At 40.7% G+C, this 11329-nt stretch overlaps 1 protein-coding gene across 1 annotated transcript; it reads right to left on the reverse strand.

The window, feature by feature from the left end:
• Positions 1–4538: 4538 nt before the first annotated feature.
• On the reverse strand, positions 4539–9564 carry arv1 (ARV1 fatty acid homeostasis modulator). The gene is made up of 5 exons (XM_006805662.3): positions 9424–9564; positions 8913–9032; positions 7820–7973; positions 6672–6896; positions 4539–5848 (listed from the first exon to the last, which is right to left on the reverse strand). Exons 1-5 carry the CDS (start codon positions 9517–9519, stop codon positions 5724–5726), a joined length of 720 nt encoding a protein of 239 aa, XP_006805725.1. The 5' UTR covers positions 9520–9564; the 3' UTR covers positions 4539–5723.
• Positions 9565–11329: the final 1765 nt, after the last annotated feature.

An 11329-nucleotide genomic window follows, 5' to 3' on the forward strand; every position in this document is an offset into this window, starting at 1 on the left:
CGACAGATTACTGTGGAATTTGGCATATTTTCCTCTGGAAGAGAGCTTCAGTGTCTTTCAGCCCCAAACTCTGTCTCATGGAGAAATACACACAAACTAATGACACACATATCTGTTTCAGCTCTTTGTGTTGAGTACTAACAATGTAACAAATATGCTAACACAGTTAGCTAAAATAGCAATGGTGACAGGCACTATAGCAGCTAACACAAACGACACACAACCTCAATTCAATAAAAGTCAGATGTTTAAACTGAGAAAATGTATCATTTTAAGAACAATAGTTCATTTTGAATATGATGGTAGCAACGTGTCTGCAAAAAGTTGGGCCAGGGGCCATGCTTACCACTGTGTAGCCTCTTCTTTTGAAAAGTCTGTAAACATTTGGGAACTGAGAAGACCAGCTGTTGGATTTTTTAGGAGAGGAATATTGTCCTATTCTTGTCTGATGGAGGATTCTCACTGCTCAGCACTCCTGGGTCCTCTTGGTCATATTTTTCATTTTATGATATGCCAAATGTTATCAGTTGGTGAAAGATCTAGGCTAAAATTCAGCACACAGACTCTTCTACAGCCATGCTGTTGTAATACGTGTAGTATGTGGATTAGCATTGTCTTGCTACTTATGCATAGCATTCCCTTAAAAAAAACATTATCACAATTGTAATATATAGTACTCTAAAACTTGTAATAAAGTTGTCAGGGTTGATGGTGCTTTTCCAGATGTGCAAGCTACTAATTCCATAGGCACTGATGCACCACTATAGCATCAAAGACAGAGGCAGAGTGTTAATAATAAACCAGATGGTCCCTCTACTCTTTAGTCTGGAGGACTGCATATATTATTTGCCTATATTATAGTATATAATATTTAATATTTTGATATAGACTAGAAATTGATGTGAAAAAAATCATGCACCATTCATTTCTTATAAATCTTATTTTGTATCAGGCTCTAAACGTGATTTCAGGCATATTAACATGGAAATCGATGGAGATTGACTAACTCCATGAATGGCATTTTCTTTCACTTCTACTTTGTTTCATTTGTGCAAAAAAAACAACAACCAAAAACCACATTTAAAGAAGCACAAAGCCCTCCTAAAACAATAATCTAACATAATGAGGTTTCAAACTGATCAGCTTAGATATTAAATGTGCCACCTTTTTCATTTATGGATGGAGGAATCCGCTTTAGCCTCAGTTTATACCTTTCAGTGCAGAATTAGTTTTACTTCTCCATATTGTACCTGGCAGGTAAAATGACTTCAGGCTTACTACTGTTACAGTAATCTGATTAGTACGACTCAGATTAAACCACTGCACACCACAGTAAGAGACCAGCACTTTCCACCATCACACAGTCAGTGGTTTGTTCACAAAGATTTTGTCCAAAAGTCAGTGACAAAGGTGTGTTTGTGTTTATTTAGGATTTTGTCTTCTTATTGAACTTAAATCTAAAGACAGAACAGGTGGATGTGGCATTTTAACAACATGAACAGTGTTGTGTGTTTTGTGACTTTAAGGATTAGAATTTGAGATAAAAACTTGGTCATGAGGTAAAAGCAGAAGCAGGCCGAGCTTCTGTTTTTATGCAAATAATGTATAGACTACAGTATGTTTAAGTTCATCTGGCTGACAGGTGACACAGTGTGAATGTCTTACATGGCAGACGTAGTGCATAGGGTGCAGCATTCATAAAGCACAGATCCACCCTTGGTGAGGATACTTAACACATTCCACATCAGTGTGCTGTCTTTCCAACTATTCAGAGGCTTGTAACAACAAGCACCCGCGTGCAGAAGCAACACGTATACGAACAGTGAAAATATCTCATTAAGCTCTGGGTGAAATACAGCATATTTTGTCTTTTTATACCCCAATATGACAAACACTCTAGAGAACATGTAGTACAAAAACAAAGTATCTGCATGATGTTTCCTATGCACAGTTTGGCAAACTCGCTCTGCAAGTTTATTCAACATGATTTATTACAGAAGCATTTGGCAGAAGCAACAATTCTGACGGCTAAAGAACCCATTTGGTTCTTTAGCCGTCAGAATTGTTGTCTGAAGACCAACAACGATACCCAATGGATTTATTTTGCCAAATGGATCATCATGGCATTGCCGTATTGGTCCATTTGATCGACCTTTGTTTTTATTATTTATTTTATTTTCAGTTGTTACAGACGGGACAGACATGAGTGAGGGATAGGGGAAAGAAAGAGGAAGGAAAAGAATAACAGAAGGGGAGAGGGACAGTGAGAAAGGGGGAAAAAATCTCCTGGATCACCTGTTGAGAGAGAAAAAATAGAAAACAAGCAAAAAAAAACCCAAAGCAACATACTAAACACAACACCATCGCATTAATCTAGCTAAGTGTAAACAGCAGTAAATACTAAATATTGAATGTTGTTGTGCAGCACGCAGGACAGACAAGCGCACAATGTGCTTTGAAGTAGCAGCCAAGAAAGGTGTGATTTAAGTCTACGAACAGTGAACACCTGTGTGCACACCTGTGTGGATCAGCGCGCTTGTATTCAAATGGTTTCCCCATGTAATGGTCTGCAAGAGGATGTAGAGAGCCATAGCCCTGTCCCCCAGGGCATGAAGCAGGCATGAAGGAGATCCAGACCCCAGACATCCAGAGGCCCCAGAGTGCAAGAGCCCAAGGAGGACCACCGGAGGGGCATCTGTGCATGGGAAGGGCTGAGGATCTCCAGACGAGGGGTCACCCAGTAGCCACCGAGCAGAAGCTAGAGGGGGCTGCACCGGCGTGCCCGCCGCCTCTGCAGGCAGCCAGAGGGTTAGAGGCCCCCTGCGCCAGGGCTGAGCCCCCGTGCACCCACCCGCCCACAACCTCGGCGACACAGCGACGAGGACCGAAGCCCCCAAGGCCCAGCCAGAGCCCCAGCACGGAGGCGAAGCACCCCCGAACCCCAAGCCCCCATGCCTGCCCCAGATCCACTCAGGGGCAGCCAGGCCACCAGGCCAGTAACCTACGTCCGCCAGCACAGACCATCCTCCAGCCCCGCTGCACGCAGCCACGAGGAGAACAACCTCTAAGAGCGACCAGAGCCACTAACCAGGTTATGAACACAATCCCCGGGTTAAGCCCTCCAGGGATAATGTCTCTAGGGGTCCTCCAGGTGCCCTAAGCTCAACCTCCACATCAACCACAATAGCTAAGGCGGAACCAAACCACGACCCCCAACCCCCGCTAGGTGATGGAGCCGATCAAAGGAGCCCAGAGGGATTGATCTAATGTGGTGGCAGAGGCTATATCGAGACTAATGTGATCTATTAGATAGTTTCTATATTGGCTAGAATTAAGATTATTTTTATTTTTCCAGTTCATGAGGACCGTTTTCTTGGCGATGCATAGGGCAGTAAAAACCATGTGGACTGTATTAGTTTCTGTAGTGACATAATCTAAGCTGCCCAACAAACACAAATTCCAAAAATTCCAACAAGGGGAGGTTGGAATTTTACATTTCAGACACTTTGATAATGTTAAAGGGTTTAATGTTGCGGTTGAGCTGGAGATTGTCGCATTTGGCGAAAGGTTGGATAAGCCATGGAAGGGTCGCCACTCTGTCACAGGGGTAACAAAGAGAGACAGACCACCATTCAAACCTAATTTAGAGTCATCAGCTAACCTAACCCCACTAACTGCATGTCTGTGGACTGTGAGGGAAAGCCAGGGTACCCACGCAGACAGTGAAAGAACATCAAACCGCCCACAGAACGACTCCACCTGGCCAGCGCATTTAAACCCAGAATAATTACGTATTTTAAATCTCTGCATTCATCATGTGAATTTTGCGCAAGAACTAAATAACTGTTTGAGAGGCAAAGAGAGAAAATACGTCCTCAGTACTTTGAAATAGCTGGAAATGAACAATTATTAATTTATAGGTGCTGAACTGAATTTTAAGACAAAAAGAAGAAACAATTCCCCTTGTGAGGTCAGCACAGGGGTTTGTGCCTTAATACTGACAAACAATAAAAGTTCAAGTTACAAAAAGCTGCTGAATTTTTTTTAAGTGGAAGAATAAGTTTTATGGCTTGCTGTGGCATACATCCCATCCACTGTGAATGAAACTCAAATTTTTTTACTAGTACCCAAAATGTTAAAGCTTTAAAATGCACAGTCCAAAAAACCCTGTGGCTATATCCATCTTCTATCTACAGTCTATGATACAGCTAAGAGTTCAGACTCTATTGTGTCTCCTCTTCTGCTTTCAGTGAAGTGACACAAACAGCACTAAAACAAAAAGGAGAGAAAAGCTATTTTGCAGCTACTAAACTGATTATATTTGTTTGTGGTAATTGTATCTTTAGACCTTACATCTTTGAATATCTGTCGCATTATCTGTGACTTCAATAAGGCGGCATCATTCATCTCACACTCACAGATGTATCTCTAAAGAATGCCTGATTGCAGAGGGCTTTTCCCAGGTTCAGATCCATGTTTACGCACTGTAGGCAAGTGTGGTGAATAAAGTCCACTCAGTTCACAGGTGCTCCGTCTCATTTCAGAGTTTGTTTTATTGATTTAACAACAGAACACACAATGTGTCTGGAATGTGTCTGTGTTTATTTCCAGACACATTCCAGCGACAGTAGGCGGAGGTTTAGTGGAGCGTTCCAACTGCAGCTGGTCAACATGTTTTTACCATCATTTCACATCACACATGTGATAGCAGCGATCTCCTGCAGCTTGATCTCTGAGGATTTCACATTCTGTGCGTTGAAGCCACATGATTCAAACATCGTGCATTTAAATTTAATGACACATATTTTAAAATGCAATTTCACCGGCTCTGTCCTCACAAAAGTGTAAGATTCGCTTCTAGTATTGTTTCTAAATGATTACTTGGGGACATTGGAGTGTTGATCAGATCACTCACATCATAGTAGGCTCTGAACACATGAAAGACATTTTCAATATTGTTATTTAAAAAACACCGTTAAAAATATTTGCTATACTAGTCAATTATGACAAAAATCCCAATAACATCATCAAAACAAAATACTGGATCTTGGTTGGAACTACATGAGCAGTTCTCTCATCAGCAACGCTGCAATAAATACCTGCAAAGTCACCCTGTTCCTGTACGCTCCCATAAGTGTGTTTAGGTTAATTTTGGCAAACAGTTTACCAATTAGCTCAAGAATGTGAGGACTGCTGCGTGCCCAAACTGAGAAGTAGCTGTTGTCAAATTACAACCTCGGGGTCTGTGTTTGTGTCATTCCTCAAGAGTGGCTCAGGAACTGGAGCATGTTTAACAGGAGCTTGGATCAGGAGATGTCTGAGTGACATTCGTCTCCCTCTGTGACTTTTTTTGCACAATGTACCCCAGGTTATCCATATTAAAACCAAATGAGAACATTTCTCCTGTATGAAAATGTCTCTTTGCCTCTACGGAGAGCACAAATTCTCAGTCTGTCATGTTGTATCACATAAACTCAACATGGATCTGGCCTTTTTTTGACATGCAGTGTCAGTCAGGTTTCTAGCACACAGGAGGAGATGTGTTTCATACCTTTAAATAAACACAAAACACATGGCTGGCATTACTAGCCAGCAAAAGCAAAACAGTTGAAAGGAACTTGAAGAATTCAGCTTTGAACATTTCCCCTCTTGAATCCCATGTGTAGAAAGTCCATGATGTTGGTCACTCATTCCTCCCTGAGACAGGTGACACTTCCATCTCATTAAAATGTCAACGTGTCCTGGATGCTCCACGAAAGCCTCTTACAAGCCTGAGCCACGCAGGTCTCCGACAGCAGGCCTACACAAACGGCCATCAGCGACAGACGTCTCCTGCTGTTCAGGATCACTGGAGAGGAGATCAAATTATTACTGCACACCCTTTTTACATGTTTGCTGTGTTATTGGAGTAATCTGGAGTAACACAGAGAATGTGCAAACCAAAATTATGTGAACTTAAATGGTGAGAAGCTGAGAAGGCACCTGTTACGTAAAGAAAGGAAAAACGGCCACACAAGCTGGACGTGATGCAAAATTAAGCAGTAAGAAAGGTGAATTCAATACTTTGTTCACTGCTCAGAGGCTCGCCGCCAAACACGCAAATTTTTGTTTCCACAGATGCTGAAGAAATAATGACATGAAAACCAGAAACATGGACCTAAACCTTTGTGTTATATAATACGTTTATCTTCAAGTGCTGGGTCCTCTGAGGTCAGGATCACAGCAGCAGGGAGTAAGCTGCCAACTGCTGATGCTTTGAAACAAACCTCTTCCATCATTTCTCATAGTTGAATCGAATGTTAACCCTAATTTCTTATGAAATTATGTTTGATCATCAAGTATTCAGCCTAGCCAAAGCATAAATAGTATTTCAGATATATAGCTATATGATATATGGCTGTGCTCTTGTCACAAGAGACGTCGCAGCGAGAAGCTCCACATGTTTGATTTGGCAGTTTTACGCCAGCTGTCCCTCCTGACGCAACCTCAAAGGGGATTGCGACTAATTCTACATTCATTTTATGATTTCAACTTTGGCACGGGGAGTGCGGATTATGATATCACCTTTAGTGGATATTCGCAAAATTCTGCATAAACTCAGTTACAGTCATCTCCACCACACTGCCGAGAGGGCAGATGCAAAGCTATTTGATCAGCAGTGGATCTCTTACCTCTGATCGCCTGTGAATTTGAGGTGAGCACAAATAGTTTGATGAGGCCCAGGCAGAGCGGGGAGTAATCGTGCTCCCAGATGACAGCGGGGATGAGGAGGACTTTGCCGTAGCACGACAACAGCAGGGCTCTGAGGAGCAGGCAGAGCTCCATGGTCTCACCCTGCAGACAGCAGACCACCACCCAAAGGAAACACAGCACTCCGCCACAGAACGCTGACAGCTCTGAAGGTCCAACAGAGACACATATATAAGCCAGATCATGTAGCTTATATACTGAAGATACATGAAACAGGAGTCAGCATGAGAAGATGGAACCTGGGTACTCAGGTCAGCCACAATCAATTGGGACAAGTAGGTTACCCATGTGACACAAAAATATTTTCCAGTAAATAATATAATTTTATATGAAATCATTTTGATCACACTAAGTTGGTCTCAGTGATGAATTTCACACAGCTTTTGGTTGTAATCATAATAATAATAATGGATTGCATTTATATAGCGCTTATCAAGGCACCCAAAGCGCTTTACAACACCACTATTCATTCACTCTCACATTCACACACTGGTGGAGGCAGTTACGGTTGTAGCCACAGCTGCCCTGGGGCAGACTGACAGAAGCGGGGCTGCCATATCGTGCCATCGGCCCCTCTGGCCAACACCAGTAAGGTAAAGTGTCTTGCCCAAGGACACAACAACCAGGACAGAGAGGCCGGGGATCGAACCGGCGACCTTCCGGTTACAGATACGCTTCCCTGAGCCACGGTCACCCCAAGATGTGTAGAAGATAATTCTCTTTGCAGTTTTGGAAAATAAAAGGCAATCTAAAGATGTCATATCGGGCTCTGTGACATTATGAAGACTATTATTCATTATTTCCTGCCTAAATAAATGATTTAAAGAGCATTTTAACTGATATTAGAATAATCTTAGTTGCAAGCTGACCCAGAATAGATTCACAAGTACTCGTATATATGCAGTTGCTCAAAAATATCCTTTCTAAGACAATACAAATCCAATTTAAGTAATAATTTAATACTTTACTCAACTTCCAGACACCGTTAACCCTCGCGTGCTCCCATTTCATTGATGTTTCCTTTGCTCTGTGATAACACACTGATAGAAACTGTGTCTTATCATCTTACCAAGAGCAGCCAATCCAAACATGCCGTAGAATTCCCATTCCTTTGTGTATCTGATTATATCAGCAGGGTCACTGCTCTGCTCGGAGCCATGGAGCATGGACCACCTGAGGTAGGCTTCACACAGCAGGGAAAACACACACAGCTTCCAGTGGATCTGCAGAGGTAAAGATTAACATGTAGAAACACGTGCATGCTGGTCAGAAGTCATGATAGCACCTGCACAAACGAATACGTGCAAGCCAGGACACACCAAGCACAAATCTTTAAAGTTATCACTCGTGCAATAAAGATAAAGGTGTCATTTCATCTGAAACTATCACATTTTAAGAATTTTTTTTTTTTGCTCAACCATCTCTGATTTGCCTAGAATTTTTTTTTTAAATGTGTGTATATATATATGTGTGTTTGTGCAGTTCCTTTTTTAAAGGCCCGTTCACCTACTTTTAAGCCCTTTTCCCCACCTTGTAATCTGAGGCAATGCTTGAACATGAATATCCATTAGAGTATTAAAGATACAGGTCACTGGTCTGTCTTACCATCAAAATGAATGAGGATCTGTAATTTAGGACAAATACCTAAAAAGCCAAACTATTTACTAGTTAAAATGTGAAAACAAACAAAAAATAAATAAAAACGGAAGTCTTCCTTTAAAGTTCCACATTTGAACAAACACTAATAAAAAACTTCAAACTACAAAAGACAGCAAGTGATAATTTATTAGACTCTTCTAAGTCTTGAAATGGTAGATACAGCAGGTCTTGACAATGAAAAATCTGAGGTATTGTGAAATTAAATTATATACCATAAAGAAATTGTCACTACTTGTCTTTTGCAATGTGAAGGGTTTTTTTTAAACCTGTATAATGAAAATGCTTGATTTTTCTTTTTAATTATTAACCAACATTGAGACATTTTAATGTGTCTGTAATCTGTTTGTTTATGGTAAGAGTGGTGAGAGAGGCCACTGAATAATATTTTATATATGAAGCTAAAATGTCCCAAACTGTAGATCATAAAGTTGATATGCAGATCAAAGATGGTCAAGCAGAATGTCCATTTTGTTTTGCGATGGAATGACCCATAATTTGCTTACATTTAGTCTTGTGTTGAACAAAATGTGCCTGAAAGCCTGTGTCTTGCACAAAATGGCATCGATGAGGATGATGACTGGGTCATATTCAATGTACTTGTCCACTGGCTTCTGGCAGGACTCCTGGAGAAACACACAAGCAGAGTTTATGTCAAAGTCCTGCTATAATGTCTCTCTTTATATCACCTCTCAGATCTACTTTAAGAAGCACGCAGTCCATGTTTAGAAGATGGCTCCAACTAAGGCGTGATGGTGATCACTGTAATTAACATCTAAGACATGAAGTCCAAAGTTTGCTTGTTTACTTGCTATTCAGTAAAAAGGCCAGAGATCAGTGCACCTGAGAGCAAGACCTCAAAAAGAAAAAAGCAGTCACCGTTTCACTCATAAACCATTTAGCAGACAAGTTATTTCACTACAAATGTGTCTAGTTGCAACAGGAAAAGGTAGGAAGCTGTATGATATCTGATAAGTAGCATCCTCATCGCACAAACGGTGTGAATTTTCAACGCACACATATTGTTATCTTCAGGATCCCGTTGCTGTAATCCCTGTGGAGTTCCGCTGCTTTTTCGTTACATTCAATACATCTAAAATCATCTTTTCCCATCTTTCATCTGTACACAGCTACGAGTAGCATGCTAGTACCCGGAAGTAAACCGGTAATAATAATGTTTCTCAACATTTCAGTGGAACTCCTTCAAAATAAAAGTATGTCTTTGCCAGGTTCTGAAGGAGTGTCAAACGCCACTGAAATACTGCTAAATGACCTTGCGGCAAAAACAGGGAAGAAAAATAGGAATTGTGAACAAGCAAACCTGAAAATAAACAAGCATCAGTGGACACAAACCTATTAATATTATTTGGTAGATTGGTAAAATATATTTGATTAAGATGTCTCGAGATAAATAAGTGTGGTTTTAACAATGTATGTTTTTTCACATTTACTCCGTATGCTGTCTTTACATGAGCATTGCCGTTTGAAATCACAGTGGAAAGGCTCAAAACCTTCAAAGATTGTCAAACTTAAAAGAAGACCATTGTTTATAATTCGAACAACTTTTCTAGATTTAAAAATAATTACATTTTCCCCCTGTTTAGTAATGCTGGATAAACATGAAAACTTAGTATTGCATCAACTGAACTCCAGCTGTCTTCAACACTTTGCATCCAACTCATTCGGTGCCCCAGCCCATATATACGACACTGCTTTTCCAAGTTAAAGTGCAGCTGACAGTGTGTGTTGGAGTGAACCTGTTTTCACGCATGCAATATTTGTTTGTTTTTGTGTTTTCTTTTGTTTTTATGTAATGATAGTTTTACAGAATATGATTTTACTCTGTCCAGAGGTTGAATGTATATGGGTATATTCACTGCAGATACTTTAAAAGAATATACAAAGAATTTAAGCTCTTTTCTCAATATTTTATGTGGATCAAGCAGAATGGACAGGACTAGAAATTAATACATCAGCTGGAGAAAGATTTAGAGAGGCAAGGCACAGCTTGGGCTAGACAGGAGAAGAAAAAGCTGTTTTCTCAATATAACTGACCAAATGTAAAATTAGCTCTACCAACCCTTTACCCCTATTTAAGTACTTAAATGCACTACGACTGTGCAGCTGCTCTATGAATAGCTTTTATTCTGATTTGTTTTAGTACACTTTGAGACAGAAGAGAACATTATACTATTGCCTACGATGTCAGAATTGGTTTATGAAGACAGACTGTATACTCATACTGTTGCGACTAACCTCAAAACCACAGATTCAGCCCATAACAATGTCATACAATTACCAGTTATTGCATAAAGCTGTGGATCATGTGAAACGACTGACGTCTTCATTTCATACGACATTGCTGTCTGAAATAGTAGAAGTTGAGCGCTATATACGTGACACTAGACCACAAGGGAGTCTGATGGGGTGTAAATTCCTCATACCAGCTCTAAACTGGACTGGGAAGACTGGATTCCAGTAAGATGAATAGTATCTTACTGGAATGGTTGAAGCTCACACCCTTTACAAAGGCATGGCATGCAGGTCAACTGGTCAAGAAGTGGAGTACATACATAATTTAAACATTTCAAAACCAAATTTAGAAAAATGTAAAAAAAAAAAAAAAAATAATAATTCGAGTTGTCTAAACTTAAATATTTATAAGTTCTAACAAAACATCTCCTTTTGATAAACAAATTATCCTAGAAAATTGCCTATACTTTTATATTGAATCTCATAACGGAAAACCGTGATTTCTGGCTTGACGCTCGCGGAACCGGTTTGACAGCCGCAGAGGGTGTTGGGAAATGTGGTTTAATAGCTCCCTCCGTTTTGCGGGCTTCTTGTTCGCGTCCCGCAGATTCGCGCGTGAGGGGGGCGTGCCCGTTTGGGTCGAACTGCAGCAGCTTCCGCCCTGTGGCGT

The sequence above is a fragment of the Neolamprologus brichardi genome, chromosome 15, assembly GCF_056152115.1.
Source record: "Neolamprologus brichardi isolate AB-2024 chromosome 15, ASM5615211v1, whole genome shotgun sequence".
Lineage (NCBI taxonomy): Eukaryota > Metazoa > Chordata > Actinopteri > Cichliformes > Cichlidae > Neolamprologus > Neolamprologus brichardi.

What these genes read in the sequence shown, in the direction of transcription:
- arv1 (XM_006805662.3), bottom strand. Translation starts at nt 9,519, where the DNA reads ATGGGAAAAGATGATTTTAGATGTATTGAATGTAACGAAAAAGCAGCG. An exon ending in TCCTGAAGATAACAATATGT is followed by an intron (nt 9,033 to 9,423) that starts GTGCGTTGAAAA and finishes GTGTTTCTCCAG; the next exon opens with GAGTCCTGCCAGAAGCCAGT. An exon ending in TGTTCAACACAAGACTAAAT is followed by an intron (nt 7,974 to 8,912) that starts GTAAGCAAATTA and finishes TTACCTCTGCAG; the next exon opens with ATCCACTGGAAGCTGTGTGT.